This window comes from Salvelinus alpinus, chromosome 23 (genome assembly GCF_045679555.1).
Source record: "Salvelinus alpinus chromosome 23, SLU_Salpinus.1, whole genome shotgun sequence".
NCBI classification, from domain to species: Eukaryota; Metazoa; Chordata; class Actinopteri; order Salmoniformes; family Salmonidae; genus Salvelinus; species Salvelinus alpinus.
Genome location: NC_092108.1, coordinates 26904551 through 26926514, shown reverse-complemented (window position 1 = coordinate 26926514; position 21964 = coordinate 26904551). Strand labels below are relative to the sequence as shown.

General features: G+C 43.4%; 1 protein-coding gene across 6 annotated transcripts in view; it reads left to right on the top strand.

The window, feature by feature from the left end:
- Positions 1-21964, top strand: part of LOC139550687 (histone-lysine N-methyltransferase 2C-like) — a 121744-nt gene that overhangs the window by 62342 nt on the left and 37438 nt on the right. For 5 of the 6 annotated variants that reach the window (XM_071361753.1, XM_071361751.1, XM_071361752.1 and 2 more), the window contains exons 12-17: positions 16398-16484; positions 16759-17510; positions 19294-19428; positions 21020-21136; positions 21615-21719; positions 21856-21960. In XM_071361753.1, the coding sequence (XP_071217854.1) occupies positions 16398-16484; positions 16759-17510; positions 19294-19428; positions 21020-21136; positions 21615-21719; positions 21856-21960 (1301 nt within the window). The remainder of the gene's footprint in view (positions 1-16397; positions 16485-16758; positions 17511-19293; positions 19429-21019; positions 21137-21614; positions 21720-21855; positions 21961-21964) is intronic. The other variant, XM_071361754.1, reaches the window with a different exon arrangement.

Here is a 21964-nt window from a genome sequence, read left to right as displayed (position 1 = left end):
TTTTGTGTAATAATGACAGTTACAACAATACTGAATGAACAATGAACCCTTTTATTTTAACTTAATATAATACATAAATAAAATCTATTTAGTCTCAAATATATAATGAAACATGTTCAATTTGGTTTAAATAATGCAAAAACACATTGTTGGAGAAGAAAGTAACAGTGCAATATGTGCCATGTAAAAAAGCTAACGTTTAAGTTCCTTGCTCAGAACATGAGAACATATGAAAGCTGGTGGTTCAATATTCCCAGTTCTTCAATATTCCCAGTTAAGAAGTTTTAGGTTGTAGTTATTATAGGAATTATGACACGTCAACTATTTCTCTCTATACCATTTGTATTTCATATACCTTTGACTATTGGATTTTCTTATAAACACTTTAGTATTGCCAGCCTAATCTCGGGAGTTGATAGTCTTGAAGTCATAAACAGCGCTTTGGGTCAAGCATTGCTAAGAGCTGCTCGCTAACGCAGTAAAGTGCTTTTTGAATGAATGCTTACGAGCCTGCTGCTGCCTATCACCGCTCAGTCAGACTGCTCTGTCAAATATCAAATCATAGACTTAATTATAATAAACGCACAGAAATACGAGCCTTAAGTCATTAATATGGTCAAATCCGGAAACTATCATTTCGAAAACAAAACGTTTATGCTTTGAGTGAAATACGGAACCATTCCGTATTTTGTCGAACGGGTGGCAACCCTAAGTCTAAATATTGCTGTTACATTGCAGAACCTTCAATGTTATGTCATAATTATGTACAATTCTGGCAAATTCATTACGGTCTTTGTTAGGAAGAAACACAGTTCGCAACGAGCCAGGCGGCCCAAACTGTTACATATACCCTGACTCTGCGTGCACTGAACGCAAGAGAAGTGACACAATTTCCCTAGTTAATATTGCCTGCTAACATGTATTTATTTTAACTAAATATGCAGGTTAAAAAAAATATACTTCTGTGTATTGATTTTAAGAAAGGCATTGATGTTTATGGTGAGGTACATTTTGTGCAGCGAATGTGTTTTTTTCTCTCGAGAATGCGCTTTTGTTAAATAATCACCCGTTTGGCAAAGTTGAATTAGGCTGTGATTCAATGATAAATTAACAGGCACCGCATTGATTATTTGCAGCGCAGGACAAGCTAGGTAACCTAGTAATATCATCAACCATGTGTAGTTAACTAGTGATTATGTTAAGATTGATTGTTTTCTATAAGATAAGTTTAATGCTAGCTAGCAACTTACCTTGGCTCCTTGCAGCCACAGGTCCTTTTGATGCTGCATTCGCGTAACAGGTGGTCAGCCTGCCACGCAGTTTCCTCATGGATTGCAATGTAATCAGCCATAATCAGCGTCCAAAAAGGCCGATTACCGATTGTTATGAACTTGAAATCGGCCCTAATTAATCGGCCATGCCGATTAATTGGTCGACCTCTAGTTAGAACCTCCCTATTTCACTCCCTTTTAAAAAATGTCTCTATTGAACACCCCCCTCTCCTAAATTCCTCCCCTGTTATTATACCTTAGCAAGGCTTCTCTTCTCAATAGTTTCCATGGGCAACAGAACCTATTGCTCACATACATAGTAGTAGCTATGCAAGCTACGTCTCTAGCATGAAAGGAGTGACCCTGATTGGAGTGACCCTGCTATACAGACCCTAGGAGGGGCAGTACATATCCACTCAGGCCTGTGTGGCTTGGCTGCCTGAGGTAGAGTGCTGTAGCAGGTGAATGAGCTGCAGGGAATTACTATGGGACCTAACCTGGATGTCCACCCTCTGTCTAGACTAGACCTGACACAGACAGACAGATCAGGAATATGTGGTGGAGGGAGGGGAGCAGTGCTGATGATGACAGATAACTAGGGCTGGGCAATATGGCCTAAAACTCATATCTTGATATTATTTTTCAAACTTATGGGCGATTCACAATACATATCTTGATTTAAAGAAAATATGTTTTCTCTAAATAAGCTTTGTTATACAGTTAAAGGTCAAATCCACTGCATTTAAAACAGTCAGCAATAATGGAATGAATTCAGAGTTTGTGTAATTATACCAATGCTGAATATATTCCATCCACAACCATAAGACCCACTAATAATTACATTGTTTTAATCATGATCAAAATAGCTTTTTTTAATCACTGATCTGGCTTTCAGGTCCGTCTATAAAAATGTGCTTTTTTGTTACAGATTTAACCAGAACCATGCATAATGCATATGTAGCAGGCATTATAGAAAATGAACACGGGTCTCATAAACCATCTCTCAAGCACAAGCCCACGTGCTAGTGAGTAACCAGCTAATATTTATATTTAAAGTTTAGTTAATTTAGATCTAGGTTTAATTTCACTATCTCTGAATTCTGCTAACATGGCAAAACAGTTGAATTGTTATGAATAGACCCTTCTGTCTGTCTCCAACGTCATGATAGCCTGTCCACTTTGTTCAGATGTTGAAATCTAGTGGTCTACCTTATTTCTCAGAATGAGTTGCCAATTCCTTATATAATTGTTATATGGTTCTTGCAGGTTTATAAAACACACACTAAACAGCTAGTATAGCAATCTTTATTTGTCTAAAATGCTGGTAGCCATACGTGGTATCGTATTGTGCGACAAACTGAGCATTCATTTTCCAGAATGAATGTTCATTGGTTCATCCGTTTTAGTAGTATCTGCTCTTCTGGAAATGTGAGGAGTTGAAACGGTTGGAATGGTTAACTTCTCTATTACAATAAAGAATGTCTCCATGTGTTGTGGTGTCCATATGACTTCTGTTGGACCAAACCTCAAATGCAAATAGCGAGTTGAAACCGTTTGTCAGAGAGGAAGAAGTGATCTCTCATCTTTGTTGTTGTGATTGGTAGGGGAGGGGCTTGGGAGAAAGAGGAGAAGCGGGAGGTTTCACGCTCGCCAAAATCTGTCCAAAATAAGCCATATGCGCTTATTTTGAAACTAAGCTTGTGGCCTGCCTTTGGGACAACTCCCATTGTAAGGGTGGAGCATCTCGTCATTATATACAGACCTCTGGTGTAAATGGGAAGGTGCACAGCACAGAAGGAGCGAACGATACCAAAAAGACAACATGAGACCAAAAAGACAAATGGATGTCATAAGGTGAATGCACCAATTTGTAAGTCGCTCTGGATAAGAGCGTCTGCTAAATGACTTAAATGTAAATGTAAATGTAAATGAGAAGCGGACATAAACGCTCATAAAAACATAAATTGTAATTAATTGAATGAATTGTATATATTGCCCAGCCCTACGGATATCCAGGCAGTAATACAGCGACGGGTCTGTGCCTCGACATTCGTGGCTGTTTAAAACACCCCTGCTACTTTCTTTACCACACACTCTCGCGTTCACAGACACACTGAAACACAGACAGGAAAGGGAGCGAACAACTTTGAAATCCTATTTGTATGTGTGGGGGCTCCTGTCCTAAGCAGCAGTGGTGTTGTTTTCTTGTGATGCTGCTGTGTGAGCTGCTGGCTGTGATGGGAGGCTGGTGATTAGGCCTATGTGATGGGAGACTGGTGATTAGGCCTGTGTGATGGGAGGCTGGTGATTAGGCCTGTGTGATGGGAGGCTGGTGATTAGGCCTATGTGATGGGAGACTGGTGATTAGGCCTGTGTGATGGGAGGCTGGTGATTAGGCCTGTGTGATGGGAGGCTGGTGATTAGGCCTGTGTGATGGGAGGCTGGTGATTAGGCCTGTGTGATGGGAGGCTGGTGATTAGGCCTGTGTGATGGGAAGCTGGTGATTAGGCCTATGTGATGGGAGACTGGTGATTAGGCCTGTGTGATGGGAGGCTGGTGATTAGGCCTGTGTGATGGGATGCTGGTGATTAGGCCTGTGTGATGGGAGGCTGGTGATTAGGCCTGTGTGATGGGAGGCTGGTGATGGGAGGCTGGTGATTAGGCCTGTGTGATGGGAGGCTGGTGATTAGGCCTGTGTGATGGGAGGCTGGTGATTAGGCCTGTGTGATGGGAGACTGGTGATTAGGCCTGTGTGATGGGAAGCTGGTGATTAGGCCTGTGTGATGGGAGGCTGGTGATTAGGCCTGTGTGATGGGAAGCTGGTGATTAGGCCTGTGTGATGGGAGGCTGGTGGTTAGGCCTGTGTGATGGGAGGCTGGTGGTTAGGCCTGTGTGATGGGAGGCTGGTGATTAGGCCTGTGTGATGGGAGACTGGTGATTAGGCCTGTGTGATGGGAGACTGGTGATTAGGCCTGTGTGATGGGAGACTGGTGATTAGGCCTGTGTGATGGGAGACTGGTGATTAGGCCTGTGTGATGGGAGGCTGGTGGTTAGGCCTGTGTGATGGGAGGCTGGGGATTAGGCCTGTGTGATGGTAAAGAACTTCTAGGGCACTTGGTCTACCAGCCTTTCATCTCTCTATTGATTGGAGTGGAGGGGCCTCCCTCGAGGCCTGAGGCTGAACACCAAGGGTTATATCCCTAAGCTATACTTGATGCTTTAGCTCTGAAGTCAGGCGTCCTCGATCTGGCCCCTACATCCTCTACTCCACTCACTGCCCCTTCCAGTTTCACACATGCAGAGAGAAACTGGATGGGATCAATATCATGCCAAATGTATTGTGAACACAACATGCATTTTGAATTTGTGTATCATGATCTGTACAAATAAGTACCACTCCACAAATTTAAATCACTTTCCACAAATTTAAATCACTTTCCAAAAATGTAAATCACCAATCCACAAATGTAAATCGCCAATCCACAAATGTAAATCGCCAATCCACAAATGTAAATCGCCAATCCACAAATGTAAATCGCCAATCCACAAATGTAAATCGCCAATCCACAAATGTAAATCGCCAATCCACAAATGTAAATCGCCAGTCTACAAATGTAAATCGCCAGTCTACAAATGTAAATCGCCAATCCACAAATGTAAATCGCCAGTCTACAAATGTAAATCGCCAATCCACAAATGTAAATCGCCAGTCTACAAATGTAAATTACCAGTCCACAAATGTAAATCGCCAGTCCACAAATGTAAATTACCAGTCCACAAATGTAAATCGCCAGTCCACAAATGTAAATCGCCAGTCCACAAATGTAAATCACCAGTCCACAAATGTAAATCACCAGTCCACAAATGTAAATCACCAGTCCACAAATGTAAATCACCAGTCCACAAATGTAAATCACCAGTCCACAAATGTAAATCACCAATCCACAAATGCAATTCCAAATCAAATCAAGTTTATTTGTCACGTGCGCTGAATACAACAGGTATAGAATCACCTTACAGTGAAAGGCTTACTTACAGGCTCTAACCAATAGTGCAAAAAAGGTATTAGGTGAACAATAGGTAGGTAAAGAAATAAAACAACAGTAAAAAGACAGTGAAAAATAGCAGTAGCTAGGCTATATACAGTAGCGAGGCTATATACAGACACCGGTTAGTCAGGCTGATAGAGGTAGTATGTACATGTAGATATGGTTAAAGTGACTATACTATATACTATGCATATATGATGAACAGAGAGTAGCAGTAGCGTAAAAGAGGGGTTGGCGGGTGGTGGGTGGGACACAATGCAGATAGCCCGGTTAGCCAATGTGTGGGAGCACTGGTTGGTCGGCCCATTGAGGTAGTATGTACATTAATTTATAGTTAATTCACTATCCACAAAGAAACACCTTTTGATTTGTATTTGTAAACTGATTTATTGCATTAGAATTTAGCTATGCACTATCCACAAATGCAATTCACTATCCACAAACAAACACCCTTTGATTTGCAGGTCATTTCCAAGGGCCTCCTAGATTTTCATATAGGAGAGATATGCGCAAACATGACAGATATGGCAAACCTGCAACTCCATATTTGGAAGTGCTTAGGTCACCTGACTTTTGGCACTGATTTGACGATACCAAAATTCATATCTAAATTCTAATGCAATAAATCGATTTACAAATACAAATCAAAGGGTGTTTGTTTGTGGATAGTGAATTGCATTTGTGGAAAATGATTTACATTTGTGGGAAGTGATTTACATTTGTGGATTGGTACTTATTTGTACAGATCATGATACACAAATACAAAATGCATGCTGTAAGTTCACAATACATTTGGCACGATATTCATTCCATAAAACTGCATCAAGTCTGAACTCTGTCTGTATGCACCATCCATTCAAATGTCTTATTGATACCTTGGGGCTCTTGTTGGCAGTTGATGAGGGAATTCAGGGAGGTCTTATATATTCAGAATGTAGGTGTACAGTGCCTTGCAAAAGTGTTCCTCCCCCTTGGTGCTTTTCCTATTTTGTTGCATTACAACCTGTAATTTAAATAGATTTTTATTTGGATTACATGTACTGGACATACACAAAATAGTCCAAATTGGTGAAGTGAAATTAAAAAAAGAACTTGTTTCAAAAAATTCTAAATGATAAAAACAGAAAAGTGGTTCGTATGTATTTACCCCCTTTGTAATGAAGCCCCTAAATAAGATCTGGTGCAACCAATTACCTTCAGAAGTCACATAATTAGTTAAATAAAGTCCACCTGTGTGCAATCTAAGTGTCACATGATCTCAGTATATATACACCTGTTCTGAAAGGCCCCAGAGTCTGTACCACCAAGCAAGCGGCACCATGAACACCAAGGAGCTCTCCAAACAGGTCAGGGGCAAAGTTGTGAGGTACATATCAGGGTTGGGTTATAAAAAAATATCTGAAACTTTGAACATCCCGCGGAGCACCATTAAATCCATTATTTAAAAAAATTGAAAGAGTATGGCACAACAACAAACCTGCCAAGAGAGGGCCGCCAACCAAACCTCACGGACCAGTCAAGGAGGGCATTAATCAGAGAGGCAACAAAGAGACCAAAGATAACCCTGAAGGAGCAGCAAAGCTTTACAGCAGAGATTGGAGTCCATAGGACCACTTTAAGCCATACACTCCACAGAGATGGACTTTATGGAAGAGTGGCCAGAAAAAAGACATTGCTTAAGAAAAAAATAAGCAAACACGTTTGGTGTTCACCAAAAGGCATGTGGGAGACTCCCCAAATATATGAAGAAGGTACTCTGGTCAGATGAGACTAAAATGGAGCTTTTTGGCCATCAAGGAAAACGCTATGTCTGGCGCAAACCCAACACGTCTCACCATCCCCATAGTGAAGCATGGTGGTGGCAGCATCCTGCTGTGGGGATGTTTTTCATCGGCAGGGACTGGGATACTGGTCAGAATTGAAGGAATGATGGATTGAGCTAAATACAGGGAAATTCTTGAGGGAAACCTGTTTCAGTCTTCCAGAGATTTGAGACTGGGACGGAGGTTCAACTTCCAGCAGGACAATGACCCTAAGCATACTGCTAAAGCAACACTTGAGTGATTTAAGGGGAAACATTTAAATGTCTTGGAATGGCCTAGTCAAAGCCCAGACCTCAATCCAATTGAGAATCTGTGGTATGACTTAAAGATTTCTTTACACCAGCGTAACCCATCCAACTTGAAGGAGCTGGAGCAGTTTTGCCTTGAAGAATGGGAAAAATCCCAGTGTCTAGATGTGCCAAGCTTATAGAGACATACCCCAAGAGACTTGAAGCTGTAATTGCTCCAAAAGGTGGCTCTACAAAGTATTGACTTATTTGTTTCACAATAATAAAGTGGTAGGCATGTTGTGTAAATCAAATGATACAAACTCCCCCAAAATCCATTTTAATTCCAGACCTAACAGCAGGCTTATCATGACTCTAATGATAGACAGCAGAGTTTTCCACAAGCGCCGGCTGTCGGCTATATAGCCGATTGCTCATTTTCAGCAGGGTACTTTTCCCACTTAAATTAAGTAGGCTACTTTTCAATTCGCTAGTCAGAAAAGTCTGCCGAGCTCTCTCCCACTAGAATGAACGATGTGCATTTTCTAGAGATCTATTGATAGCACAGGCGCCTGTCAATCACAAAGTGAGCGATGACAGGGAAACACTGCTGGTTTGGCATTCTTCTTTCTGTTCTGCCTCTTGGTACCCGGTGTGTGTGTTGTGTGGGCTGTGGTTGCAGTCTAATTTCTTTACACGGAGGGAGAGAATATGAATTTGCAAGTCCTACAGTGGGGCAAAAAAGTATTTAGTCAGCCACCAATTGTGCAAGTTCTCCCACTGAAAAAGATGAGAGAAGCCTGTAATTTTCATCATAGGTACACTTCAACTATGACAGACAAAATGAGAAGAAAAAAATCCAGAAAATCACATTGTAGGATTTTTTATGAATTGATTTGCAAATTATGGTGGAAAATAAGTATTTGGTCACCTACAAACAAGCAAGATTTCTGGCTCTCACAGACCTGTAACTTCTTCTTTAAGAGGCTCCTCTGTCCTCCACTCGTTACCTGTATTAATGGCACCTGTTTGAACTTGTTATCAATATAAAAGACACCTGTCCACAACCTCAAACAGTCACACTCCAAACTCCACTATGGCCAAGACCAAAGAGCTGTCAAAGGACACCAGAAACAAAATTGTAGACCTGCACCAGGCTGGGAAGACTGAATCTGCAATAGGTAAGCAGCTTGGCACATTCTCATAGCATGCACAGAACAGCTGGCAGACATATATATGGTAATGTTCAACCTCTCCTTGTCCCAGCCTGTAATACCCACATGTTTTAAGATGACCACCATGATTCCTGTTCCCAAGAACTCTAAGGCTTCATGCCACAATGACTACTGCCCAGTAGCACTCACTTCTGTAATCATGAAGCGCTTTGAGAAGCTGGTTATGGCACATATTAACTCCACCATCCAAGCCACCCTAGACCCACTCCAATTTGCATACCACCCCAACAGATCCATAGATGACGCAATCTCAATCACCTCGGCCACACTGACCCGCAACACAGGGGCCCCACAGGGGTGTTTGCTTAGTCCCCTCCTGTACTCCTTGTTCACCCATGACTGCGTAGGCTCATACGACTCCAACACCATCAAGTTTGCTGACGACACGAAAGTGGTATGCCTGATCACTGGCAACGATGAGTCAGCTTTCAGGGAGGAGTTCAGTGACCTGGTAGTGTGGTGCCAAAACAACAACCTCTCCCTCAACGTCAATAAGACCAAGCAGCTGATGGTGGTCTACAGGAAACGGGGGGGGCGAACACGCCCTCATCCACATCGACTGGGCTGCAGTGGAGCAGGTCGAGAGCTTCAAGTTCCTCGGTGTACAAATCACTAAAGACTTAAAATGGTCCAAACACACATGCACAGACGTGAAGAAGCCGCGACAGCTCCTCCTCACCCCCAGGAGGTTGAAAAGGTTTGGCATCGGCCCTCAAATCCTCAAAGTTCTACAGCTCTACCGTTGAGAGCAGTTTGGCTGGCTGCATCACTGCCTGTTATTGCAATAGCACCTCCCTCGATCGCAAGGCTCTACAGTAGGTGGTGCGGACAGCCCAGTACATCACTGGGGCCGAGCTCCCTACCATCCAGAACATCTATATCAGGTGTGGTGTGGTAGGAAGAACAGTACAATTGTTATAAACTCCAACCACCCAAGCCATAGACTATTCTCTTTGCTTCCGAAAAAGCAAGTGGTACCGGTGCATCAAGTCTGGCACCAACAGCCTCTTGAACAGCTTCTATCCCCAAGCAATAGGTCTCTCTTTATGTAGTGTTGTCTCTCTTGTCGTGATGTGTGTGTTGTCCTATATTTTTATTAAGATTTTTAATCACAGCCCTCGTCCCCGCAGGAGGCCTTTTGCCTTTTGGTAGGCCGTCATTGTAAATAATAATTTCAAATCAAATCAAATGTTATTTGTCACATACACATGGTTAGCAGATGTTAATGTGAGTGTAGCGAAATGCTTGTGCTTCTAGTTCCGACTATGCAGTAAAATCTAACAAGTAATCTAACCTGACAATTTCACAACTACTACCTTATACACACAAGTGTAAAGGAATAAAGAATATGTACATACAAATATATGGATGAGTGATGGTAAAGAACGGCATAGGCAAGATGCAGTAGATGGTATAGAGTACAGTATATACATATGAGATGAGTAATGTAGGGTATGTAAACATTATATAAAGTGGCATTGTTTAAAGTGACTAGTGATACATTTATTACATCACATTTTTTATTATTAAAGTGGCTAGAGATTTGAGTCAGTATGTTGGCAGCAGCCAGTCAATGTTAGTGATGGCTGTTTAACAGTCTGATGGCCTTGAGATAGAAGCTGTTTTTCAGTCTCTCGGTCCCAGCTTTGATGCACCTGTACTGACCTCGCCTTCTGTATGATAGTGGGGTGGACAGGCAGTGTCTCGGGTGGTTGTTGTCCTTGATGATCTTTATGGCCTTCCTGTGACATCGGGTGGTGTAGGTGTCCTGGAGAGCAGGTAGTTTGCCCCCGGTGATGCGTTGTGCAGACCTCACTACCCTCTGGAGAGCCTTTGTTCTCAACTGACTTGCCTAGTTAAATAAAGGTTAAATAAAAAACGGATAAATAGCTAACAAAATAGCTACACGGACTGAGTTTACCTTGTATCTTTATTGACCTTTTATTTTTGTTTTGCGCTTTCTCTCACAGGGCCCTTCACACACACACTCCCTCCATCATCTGCTCAGTTACACATAATTTGCACATACATTCACACTGACTACACACGTAAACCCACTCACATACAAGCTGCTGCTACTCTGTTTATCTTATATCCTGTTGCCTAGTCACCTTACCCCTATACATACTCTATATGTACAAAGGTATGTGGACACCCCTTCAAATGAGTGAATTTGGCTATTTCAGCCACACCCATTGCTGACAGGTGTATAAAATCAAGCACAGTGCCATGTAATCTCCATAGACATTGGCAGTAGAATGGCCTTACTAAAGAGGCTCAGTGACTTTCAACGTGGCACGGTCATTGGATTCCACCTTTCCAACAAGTCAGTTCGTAAGATTTCTGCCCTGCTAAATCTGCCCCAGTCAACTGTAAGTGCTGTTATTGTGATGTGGAAACGTCTAGGAGCAACAAAGACTCAGGCATCGAAGTTGTAGGCCACACAAGCTCACAGAACGGGTTCCAAACTGCCTCTGGAAGCAACGTCAGCTCAAAAATTGTTCGTCAGGAGCTTCATGAAATGGGTTTCTATGGCCGAGCAACCGCACACAAGTCTAATATCACTATGCGCAATGCCAAGCGTCGGCTGGAGTTGTGTAAAGCTCACCGCAATTGGACTCTGGAGTAGTGTAAATGCATTCTCTGGAGTGATGAATCACGCTTCACCATCTGGCAGTCCGACGGACAAATCTGTGTTTGGTGGATGCCAGGAGAACGCTACCTGCCCCAATGCATAGTGCCAACTGTAAAGTTTGCTGGAGGAGGAATAATGGTCTGGAGCTGTTTTTCATAGTTCAGGCTAGAACCATTCGTTCCATTGAAGGGAAATCTTAATTCTACAACATACAATTACCATTCTGTGCTTTCAACTTTGTGGCAACAGTTTGGTGGATGGCTCTTTGCTGTTTTAGCTTGAGAATGCCCCCGTGCGCAAAGCGAGGTCCATACAGAAATGGTTTTGTCGACATCGGTGTGGAGGAACTCGACTGGCTTGCACAGAGCCCTTGCCTCAACCCCATCGAACACCTTTGGGATGAATTGCAAAAATATGATAAATGGCTCATTTGAGAGAAGACATCCTCCCGAGTTATGACATCGGCTAGTATTGAAATCTGACATATATTATAGACGTTTTCGTGATCTAAAAGTCGTATTCCTATTAACTTCAATGTAGCGAGAGCAACTTTATCACAGTGCTAGGAAGAGTAGCTGCTGCCTAATAAATACAAATACGTCACACCGGAAGGATTTCTGCCTGCTTGAACGCCAATAACTTTCACGTGAACACATGAAATGATCCAGGGAATCGATAGAACATCACTCAGAGATTTACAAAAGCCATATAACATTCAAAACTGGTGAACCTCTCCGTTTAATATTAACTCATACAGTATTAAGAATTTCCTGCACTAAAATTCTACACCAGATGTACATTTTGACTCGGGAACAGGAGTGGAGAAATACACTACCGTTCAAAAGTTTGGGGTCACTTAGAAATGTTCTTGTTTTTGAAAGAAAAGCTATTTTTTTTGTCCATTAAAATAACATCAAATTGATCAGAAATACGGTGTAGACATTGTTAATGTTGTAAATTACTATTGTAGCTGGAAAATTAAAAAAAATTGAATATCTACATAGGCGTACAGAGGCCCATTATCAGCAACCATCACTCCTGTGTTCCAATGGCACGTTGTGTTAGCTAATTCAAGTTTATCATTTTAAAAGGCTAATTGATTATTAGAAAACCCTTTTGCAATTATGTTAGCACAGCTGAAAACTGTTGTGGTGATTAAAGAAGCAATAAAACGGGCCTTTAGACTAGTTGAGTATCTTGAGCATCAGCATTTGTGGGTTCAATTACAGGCTCAAAAGGGCCAGAAACAAAGTACCTTCTTCTGAAACTTGTCAGTCTATTCTTGTTATGAGAAATGAAGGCTATTCCATGCGAGAAATTGCCAAGAAACTGAAGATCTCATAAAACGCTGTGTACTACTCCCTTCACAGAACAGCTCAAACTGTCTCTAACCAGAGTAGAAAGAGGAGTGGGAGGCCCCGGTGCACAACTGAGCAAGAGGACAAGTACATTAGTGTCTAGTTTGAGAAACAGACACCTCACAAGTCCTCAACTGGCAGCTTCATTAAATAGTACCCGCAAAACACCAGTCTCAACATCAAGAGTGAAGAGGCAATTTCGGGATGCTGGCCTTCTAGGTAGTGTTCCTCTGTCCAGTGTCTGTGTTATTTTGCCCTTTTTAATATTTTATTTTTTATTGGCCAGTCTGAGATTTGGCTTTTTCTTTGCAGCATTAACTGACATTGTCCACCTAATCAAAGGATCAGAGATTGTATCTAGTATAGCATTGAAGTCCACAAGCGAAGGGAAGAAGTGAGCGGAGGAGAGCGCATGGATGTGAGAAGGAATACATCGTGGCTGTGTGTTTACGCGTTATCAGAGGTGTATTCATTCCTCTGATTCTGTTGAAAAATATTTATTAAACGTCCATTTATTACATCCTACGTCCATGTGTCGCTGTCTGTCACCTCAAATTTGTCTCTCGACCTGTGTGCACCTACACTGACCGCCACTGATTTCAAGCACATAAAATATGCATCCAACCCGACATGACATTTTATCAGAAACATGTTGGTTCATTTTCACAGCTTTCTATTTCCTTTCAACCGGAGGAAATTTTACACCAAAAAATGTTTCCAGTTTATAATTTTTTTGTTATTGCATTTTCTCTCCGGTCCCTAAACGTCTTTGCTCTGCAAAAGAAGCAGAGATGACGATTTTCCCTTTGTCGGGTGGTTGCGGATTGGTTATTTAGCAATTGTGGCTGGTGTGGGGGAACAAACAGCTGACCCGCGCACCACTAACACGTACTGATCTACAGCTTTCTTGGTCCATAAACTTGCAGGAAGGTTCTTAAGTAGCTACATTTTAGCTAATTTATTGAAAATGAAATAAAGAAGAAAACAAATCTCACAAATCTACAGCCAATACCCCACGATGTAGCTAATACAGTTAGCTAGCAACACCACAGATGAATAGGTTAGTTATTGTAATCTTTGCTAACAGGTCACATAGCTATCTACTTGGCTAGCTAGCTAGCTAACTTATTGCATGCATGTCCGGGCTCATCGACACAAGCCTTATTATTAGTGAATTAAACTAAACTAATATTTGCAACAGGAGTTTGATTTTGTTCACTGTGTTACTGTCCTCTGCATTGTGCAGTGCTCGTGGGTCAGGCGGTGAGTGGCGGCTAGCAGAGCAACAGTTTTACAATGTGGAGGGACTACCACCGTCACTTTCCCAGCCAGAGATCAATTAACCAAATATAGATGGAGATTCAGTGAAACAAAATCACATGAATTGATTATCAGACAAGTCACAGGCTTTTAATGCCAAAATGCAAAACATTTTGGGACTATATCAACAATGGATTAATTTAACAAATACCAAAAGATAGTTTTGGCTGACATTTTCCTATAAGCTACATAACATGCTATCAAAATGTGCTAATCAGTACTGCTCAAACTAGACTAAATATGATCATGAGCACTCACCTCAACTTAGCTAACATTTTCCCAGCCTAAGAAAAATTGTTGCCAAATGGAGATTCAGTGAAAATAAAATCTGACATTGATTGATTAATGAAGTGAGTCCCCATGCTTATCTTATACTCAGAACAGCGTGATGGCGTTGTCCCAATCAAAATGGTGCCCGAAATGATCAAGTTTACAACACATGGCTATTGCTTTAAATTGATTATTAAGCTTGGATATGACTTTGGGAGTTTTAGTAAACAACAATTTGATACATGCCTTCAATTGCATTAGCCTAATTTATTCCAATATGTTCTTTGTTCAGTTGATCATAACTAGGCCTAATGTGAGTTTTCCTCTCTCCTTGCTTTTCTAAGACTAGGGCTGTTTCCTCGTCTACGCTGCTGCCTGCCTCTGCTGCCAGCCTCTGAAACCTTGTTCTCAACACCAGTTTAAATCAATACGTTGTTTTCTAGTAATCAGGATTTTTTTCGGGTTCGGGCTCATTACATTTCTGTGTCGGACCAGGCTTGGGCTCAGGCTTAAGCTCACCGGGGTTGGATAAGACCGGGCTCGAATTTTCTGGCCTGACGACAACTCTAGGTCAGAGCCCTGATATGTAGCCGTTTGTCATGGTTATTCCTAGCCCTTCCCCAGCCAGCAGAAATGCTCACATGGCCTACGTTTGGATAATAGTAACAACATGGGAAGTTGGGAAAAGTGTTTGTAGTTCATTGTGCCAAGTTGCCATCATGAATTCTCAAGATAGATGTGAGGAGCTACCGGAGAATGTTCAAGAATGCAATGACAAATTTTTTTTTTGCAACACAGTCCATAGAATACTACGTTGCTTGATTGGGCCAAAATTGCTTGCCTTGTGTGTGTGCACCACAAGGTCTGTTCTCCACAGTTGACTTGAAGTGTGCGGTAGCTCACCTGAAGTGTTTAATAGCCTGCAGCTCAGGACCGTTAACCTCCGCTAATATTGAGTTAATAAAGTCTTCCTACCCAGTGTTGGCCTAGATTGATGTCTTTGCCATGAGAAAATTTGGTATTTTTATGTGACAGATTCATTATTTAGTAATGGATTATTTGGTAATGGATTACTTTGTGGCGATGGAGGCTGCTGATGGGAGGACGGCTCATATTAATGGCTGGAATGGAGTCAATGGAATGGTATCAACTACATGGATACCACATTTGATGTGTTTAATACCATTCCATTGACTCCATTCCAGCCATCATTATGTGCCGTCCTCCCCTCAGTAGCCTCCACTGCTTGTGGGGCACTTGGCTGGAAATATGCCAGTCTCAGTGGTTCGGTTTAGTGTGTGAGCGTGGGACAGCCACCGTAATCAAAGGCTGCTAGCTAGGTTTGGATTTACAAATCAAAAGCTATGCCACTTTGGCTGTTGGGACTTAGGGTGTGATTTGAAATAATGCACCGTTAAAACTGACTCATTCCATGCCTCCCGGGTGGTGCAGCGGTCTAAGACACTTCATCGCAGTGCTTGAGGCGCCACTTCGGACCCAGATTCGATCCCAGGCTGTGTTACAACCGGCCGCTACCGGGAGTCCCATAGGGCGGCCCGGGTTTGGCCGGGGGGGACTACACTTGGCTCATCGCGCTCTAGCGACTCTTTGTGGCAAGCTGAGCACCTACAGGCTGACTTCAGTCGTCAATTAAACAGTTTTTCCTCTGTCACATTTGTGCTGCTGGCTTCCGGGTTAAGCTGGTGGGTGTTAAGAATCGCGGTTTGGCGGGTAATGTTTCGGAGGACGCATGACTCAACCTTCGCCTCTCCCGAACACGTTGGGGAGTTGCAGCAATGAGACAAGATAGTAATTGGATTGAAATTGGATATCACGAAGTTGGCAGGAAAAGAGAGTTTAATACAAAATGTTTAATAAACTGACTAATTTCACTGCCAATAAGCCTGCTGGGCATCATAATATTTCCACCTGTATTGGCCCCCTCTAATATTTATTTATTTATTTCACTCTCACCTCACTCTCACCTCTCACTCGCGCCTCTCTCTCGCTCTCACTTTGCTCTTTCTCGCTCTGTCACCCACTTTTTCATTTTAATTCCATTAATGTTTAATTATGTCCATATCCTGAGATGAAAATTATGACTCTAATCTTTCCCAGATAATCTGTAGTTATGTAACAGGCTGAGTCTGGCCATATGAACAGTCGATGATGGCAGCTTGGTTTTTCTCATTCCCTTCTTCTCTCCTAGGTGTGTCAGTGGAAGCTGCTGCTGTTGAGGGGGTGGAGCAAGAGACTGAGGTGTCTGTCAACAAGGACCGGGGCCAATTACATACAGGTAGGTCTCACCACCACCGTAATCCATTACTATAGCCAAATATTAGCTTTACTTTCAATGTATAGTTCTTCCTGTACTTCTATTTCCACTTGCTCACAATAATTGGTAGTCATTTTTGAATAGGCCCTACACCAGCTTAGTTTAGGCAACTTCTGTTGCTTGACATATTAGTGTTACATTAGCCTGTATTGTGCATCCATTCTGGTTTATCATTGATTGGTTTCCATGATTACATTATATTGACCTGTGTTGTGATCTCTGTTTACTTTCTCAGAAATGCAACCAGCAGCAGAGACCCTGATCACTTCAAAACCTGAGTCTCCCAGGTTGAACAAGCAGGAGCCTGAGCAGCCCATACATCTGCCAACCCAGACTCTAGCAGAGCCAGAGCAGCCACAGGATATGACAACAGGAATGACCAAGTCAGCAAACACAGACCCCTCTTCTGAAAAGAGGGTGGTCAAACCCAGACCCAGCACAGAGAACATCAAGGCCTTGACCCCACCCACCACCACCACCACCAAAGAACCTAGTACTGCATCCGTAACCATCAAGGAAGAACCCATGGAGGCCTCAGCCTCTGAGCCTTCAGAAGTGGAACAGGTTGAAGGTCCTTCAGGTCTGGAGACTGCAGCGAAGGAGGCTTGGAGGGAGAAACAAATGTCTGGGATTCTGACTGATGGGGTTTCGACGGTGGCCTGTGCCTTGGAAGAGATGGACACCACCCCTGAGACTGAGAGCAAGCCTAACCTTTCCCGCCTCAGCCCCCCCATCAATGATAAGCCCTACAAGACATCTATGGAAAGACTGGCAGAGATGGCTGCCTCCCCTACCCACTCCTCCCCTAGGAACAGGGGTCCCTCTCCCAGGCAGCCTCCCCAGCCCCACCAACCCCACCCTACCCTGGGGGAAAACGGCAGCAGCTTCTCCTCCACCACCCTCATACCACTCACCCCTAAGATTGGCATGGGCAAGCCAGCCATCTCCAAGAGGAAGTTCTCCCCAGGCAGACCCAGGGTGAAGCAGGTAAGACATTGGTGGTGCTGGGTGGGTGGTGGGTGTGTTATTCTTAGTATTTCAAGGGTAATCATGCGGTATCCCAGAGCTACAGCATCTCTTTTAGAATCTCTTATTTGCTTATTTATTTAATTATGTATTACTTATTTATGTATTACATAGGTCTGTATTTATTATATTGTCAAAAAGCATGTATAATCCCGGGTTGAAAACCCTAGAGTAATTGTTTTATGCCTTTGATCCTCTGTTTGGTCATTGTGTGGGTGAGTGTACGTATCTGATGATGAGAGGTGGAGAAGCATTCTGAATGCTCTGCCCCAGAGTGGTAACTTGACTCAGTGTTGCAGCTGCAGAGAACACTTAACCCGGAGAACTTGCCAGTGGTGGCAGTTGAGAACCATTGTGTCTGTTGCGTTTGACGTATAACTGTATCATCAGCAGAGATCAAGGCCGTTCTCACCCTTTCCCCTCAGTTTTCACTTGGTCTGTTGGACTCTAAAAGTCACACTGTGCAGAATGAGAATGCTTATAGAGTTGTATTCCTTAGGCCATATGCAAACACCCTCATCAAGAACCTTCACACACTTTACCCCCCCCCCCTCTACATAATCTACCATACTTTCTCTCACTTTGTCTGCTCATTCTGACCCACACTGCGCGTACACACCCAGACACACGCACTGCCCCACAGCCCTATAGGAACACACTGCCAACATACATAAACAGTAATAGCACACTACTTTTTATAGATCCATATAGCCTATATACAAGCCTACAGTATAACATCAAGAATTCAATTGCACCTGTCCTAGACTAGTGTGCCCTCTCCATGGAAATCCTAGTACATGTCTTGTGCATTCTCCCTTGAATGCCTTTCATTAGGGTTCTGTTAAGCACATTCCACTTTCATCAAGCCACTAGTCAGAGACACTGTATGCAGGTTGGGACAAATCTTATGTGTTTAGAACTGGGATATTAATCACACCCATGGCTATGATATATTATGGATGATTCTGAGACTGAGGAGAGTTAAGCTTTGAAACATTGTGTTTTTCTCTCCAGATATATCCTATTTCTTAAATAAACGGTGGGTGTAGACTTAGACTAATTTGTTAGTTCAGGCCTGGAGGATATCTAATGTGGAAATTTTAATACAGTACAATCTTGTGTACAGTCAGATTTAGTGTCTTCAAGTCTAGCATGCTTCTGTCTCGAGGAGGCATGCTCTGTCAGTCGTGCTGCCTGACGTAACCAGGCGTTGTTTTGTCAAAAAGCCAGTGGTATGAGTGAGGCAGTGACACGGAGTTGCCATGGCGAGAGGATGCTGAGGTCTCTTGCTCCTCCTCCTGCTGCTGTTACACGGTGCTGTTACCTTGGCGAATGCTGCTGTGCTGTGTGAACTCAAGGTTGCTGTGCCGACTAACACAATTCTGCTTAACCCATGCAAATGCTGTCTGAATGTCTCCCTCCAATCATGCCTCAACTTATATGCATGAGATCTCTAGGATTGGCTTCAATATATAAAGCATCATGTGCATCATATCATCCTGGTTTTACACCCCGAATCATTAACTCTGCTTTTACTTGGGGTGTGTTGAATTGTCCCAGCACGCTTCTTCAGCCACTAGCCTTTTTTTAAACTCACTGCATCTTTAACATCACTGTCTCTTATGTTTACACCATCGCTGGCTTGGTTTTTAAGTTGCTGCATTTTGTCGCCCTCTTCCTTCCCTCCTTCCTTCCCTCTCCCACTCTCTCACCCCCAACCCGACCCCCCCTACCTTTACCTTAGGGCGCATGGCATGGGAGCCCCCATAGCAGTGTGAGCTCTCCCTCCTGGTCCCCAGACCAGCCAGAGGGGTGGGACGTCTCAAATACCAGGCAGCTCTCCTCCGGCTGCGGTAGCCCCGGGTGGAGCATCCGAGTGGTAAAGAACCATGGCTCTCTCTCTGGAGACCACCAGAACCACCACAGGGCCATGCCACGGCAGCCCCCTGTTTACCGCTTAGGCTTTGTGAAGTGCACTGGCGGAGTGATGATTGATGTCACTATCTTAATGATGAACTTTCGTCATTAATCATTAATCATCCATCATTCACCTATCAATGCTTCACCAGAGGAGAAGAGACTGGTGAATTCACAGTGAGAGGCTAATAGGGGAATGGTGGATGTGAACCTATAGTAGCTTAATACAACTCCCCCTTAATGGCAAAATACCTAACTTTTATCCGCCAGAGACAATCCCTTGCTAAGCTTTGCACATGTAACATTAACCCAAAGCATGGTGCTATAGCTTGGCCTACGTTTGAAGCCTAAGGCGGAAGGTTTAATCTGTGTTTGTTTCTTAGTTTGTTTGTTGTTTTGTTTGATTCATACATTTGTGGGTAAGTTTGGGACAGGGTGGAGATGGGGATTTTATTAAGTGGGCTGTGTGGGCCTGCCCAAGTGGATACTGCAATCTGTCGCCATGGTGACATTAGCGTCACAAGCTCTGGCTCTAAGTGAGGTGGTAATTGCTGGGTCTTAGCAGGGGTCCAGGGCAGGTTAAATGGCACCATACTGTGTGTCAATCAGGACGTCAGATGGCTGGGGGGCTGGGAGGGACTGGTCTGGAGCTAAATGGGGTGATCGGAGGAGAGATTTGGATGGTGGGGGGAGATTCATGGAAAGTAGACCCCAGTTTGACAGTCGTGATTAGGCCCAACCAGCCACCAGCACCGGAAATGTGTTGACAGCATAATGGAGCTCAAATGGCCAGAATAACATTAGAGGCCCTCCGTCGACAGCCTCGACAGAGAGCCTCGACAGAGAGCCTGGACTCTTTTGTGTTAGAAAGGCTGCCTCACAGAATGTTGCAGGAGAGAGAGAGGCCTGAGAAAGATCAAAACGTCAACAGGGCTTATTTGATTAAATGGGTTTTGTGTTGTCACCACTGGACAGCCTATGCTCTGAACAGTTCTAGAATGTAGAGTAGTCCTAGTTGAATACATTTTCTTCTCTCCTGAATCAGAAATTACTGCTTTTCCCCCTGCATCAATTTATGATTTGTACCTTGAATGAAAGGCGATTCTAATATTTTTTTAGGTTTGGACTTTTGCCAAACAAACAATTTCTTGTCTGTGCGTAGGCTTTGCTTGCACTAGCAACCTTCTACTACCTACCATCCAAGCAAACAACACTGGAGGGGAAATGTCATTACCTCTGTGGAAGTAGACCGAGCTGTTCTTCCTGTTTTACAGTCTTATCTCACTAGATGCCAGCAGCCTCACAGCTACACAGTGGGCTGTAGGAAAGGTTCTCTATGGCAGACTTTTTAATTAAGCTGACTTCATCGCTCAGGTCTAGCAAGCCAGGACGCGCGCGTGTGTTTCTGTGTGAGACTGAGCGCGATCTGTGCAATTGTGTGCGTTTCTCTCCGTGTGCTGTGTGTGAGTATGTGTGTGTGTGTTTTCTCTTTGTGTGTGTGTTAGTTAAGAAGGAGTACTAAGGTGTGTGTGTGTGTTTCTCTCTGTCTGCAGGGTCGAGGGTCAGGCTTCCCTGGGAGGAGGCGGCCCAGAGGGGCGGGGCTGTCGGGCAGAGGAGGGCGGGGCCGAGCCAGGGGGAAGAACGGAGCCAGTCCCACAGTCAACCCGGGGGTAGGCTATGTCACCAACACCAACCAACCTGATCACTTTAGTTGACACTAATTCATTACAATGAATTGGTAGGCAAAGCACTGTTTTATTTACCCCTTATCCATTAGTGTCCTAGGTTCCCTGGTGTGTATTGTAAACAGACCAGATTATTTTCTAGCTGTAAAGACTGCAACATAAAAACACAGTCCTCCCAGTGGGCATGTTACTCAATAGCAAAGGGTATTGACAGAGCATTAGTGTCGCAGTCTAATGCTAATCAATAGTTATATCTTGGCGTTGTCTTGTGATGCTGTCGTCTTCACGTGCTGTGAGACAATCAAATGTTAGGACATACCCTATAATTAAGCCCTATGGAGATGTAGGCTATACCCCTGTATTATTGGTAAGAAATCAGAGGATCATTTTTCTCATACCGGGACACAATCCTCCTCAATCCATACTGACTGTGAATGTGTGCATCATGCTTCATAACATGCAGGTGACCTCCATGGAATCACCATACCAGGTAAAGGAAGAAGAGGAGAATGCCATGCATAACACTGTGGTCATATTCTCCAGCAACGACAGTTTCACATTGAAACAGGTGGGCATGTGTATTCGTACACAATTTATACATTCACTGTACCTTTAACAATCATTCAATTATTCCCTCTTACCCTAGTACAGTGGAACTTTGAATCTCTATTATTGTATGTAAACTCCATTTGTTTCCCTCTCAGGACATGTGTGTGGTGTGTGGGAGTTTTGGTCTGGGTGCTGAGGGTCGTCTCCTGGCCTGTGCCCAGTGTGGGCAGTGCTACCACCCATTCTGTGTTGGCATCAAGGTAA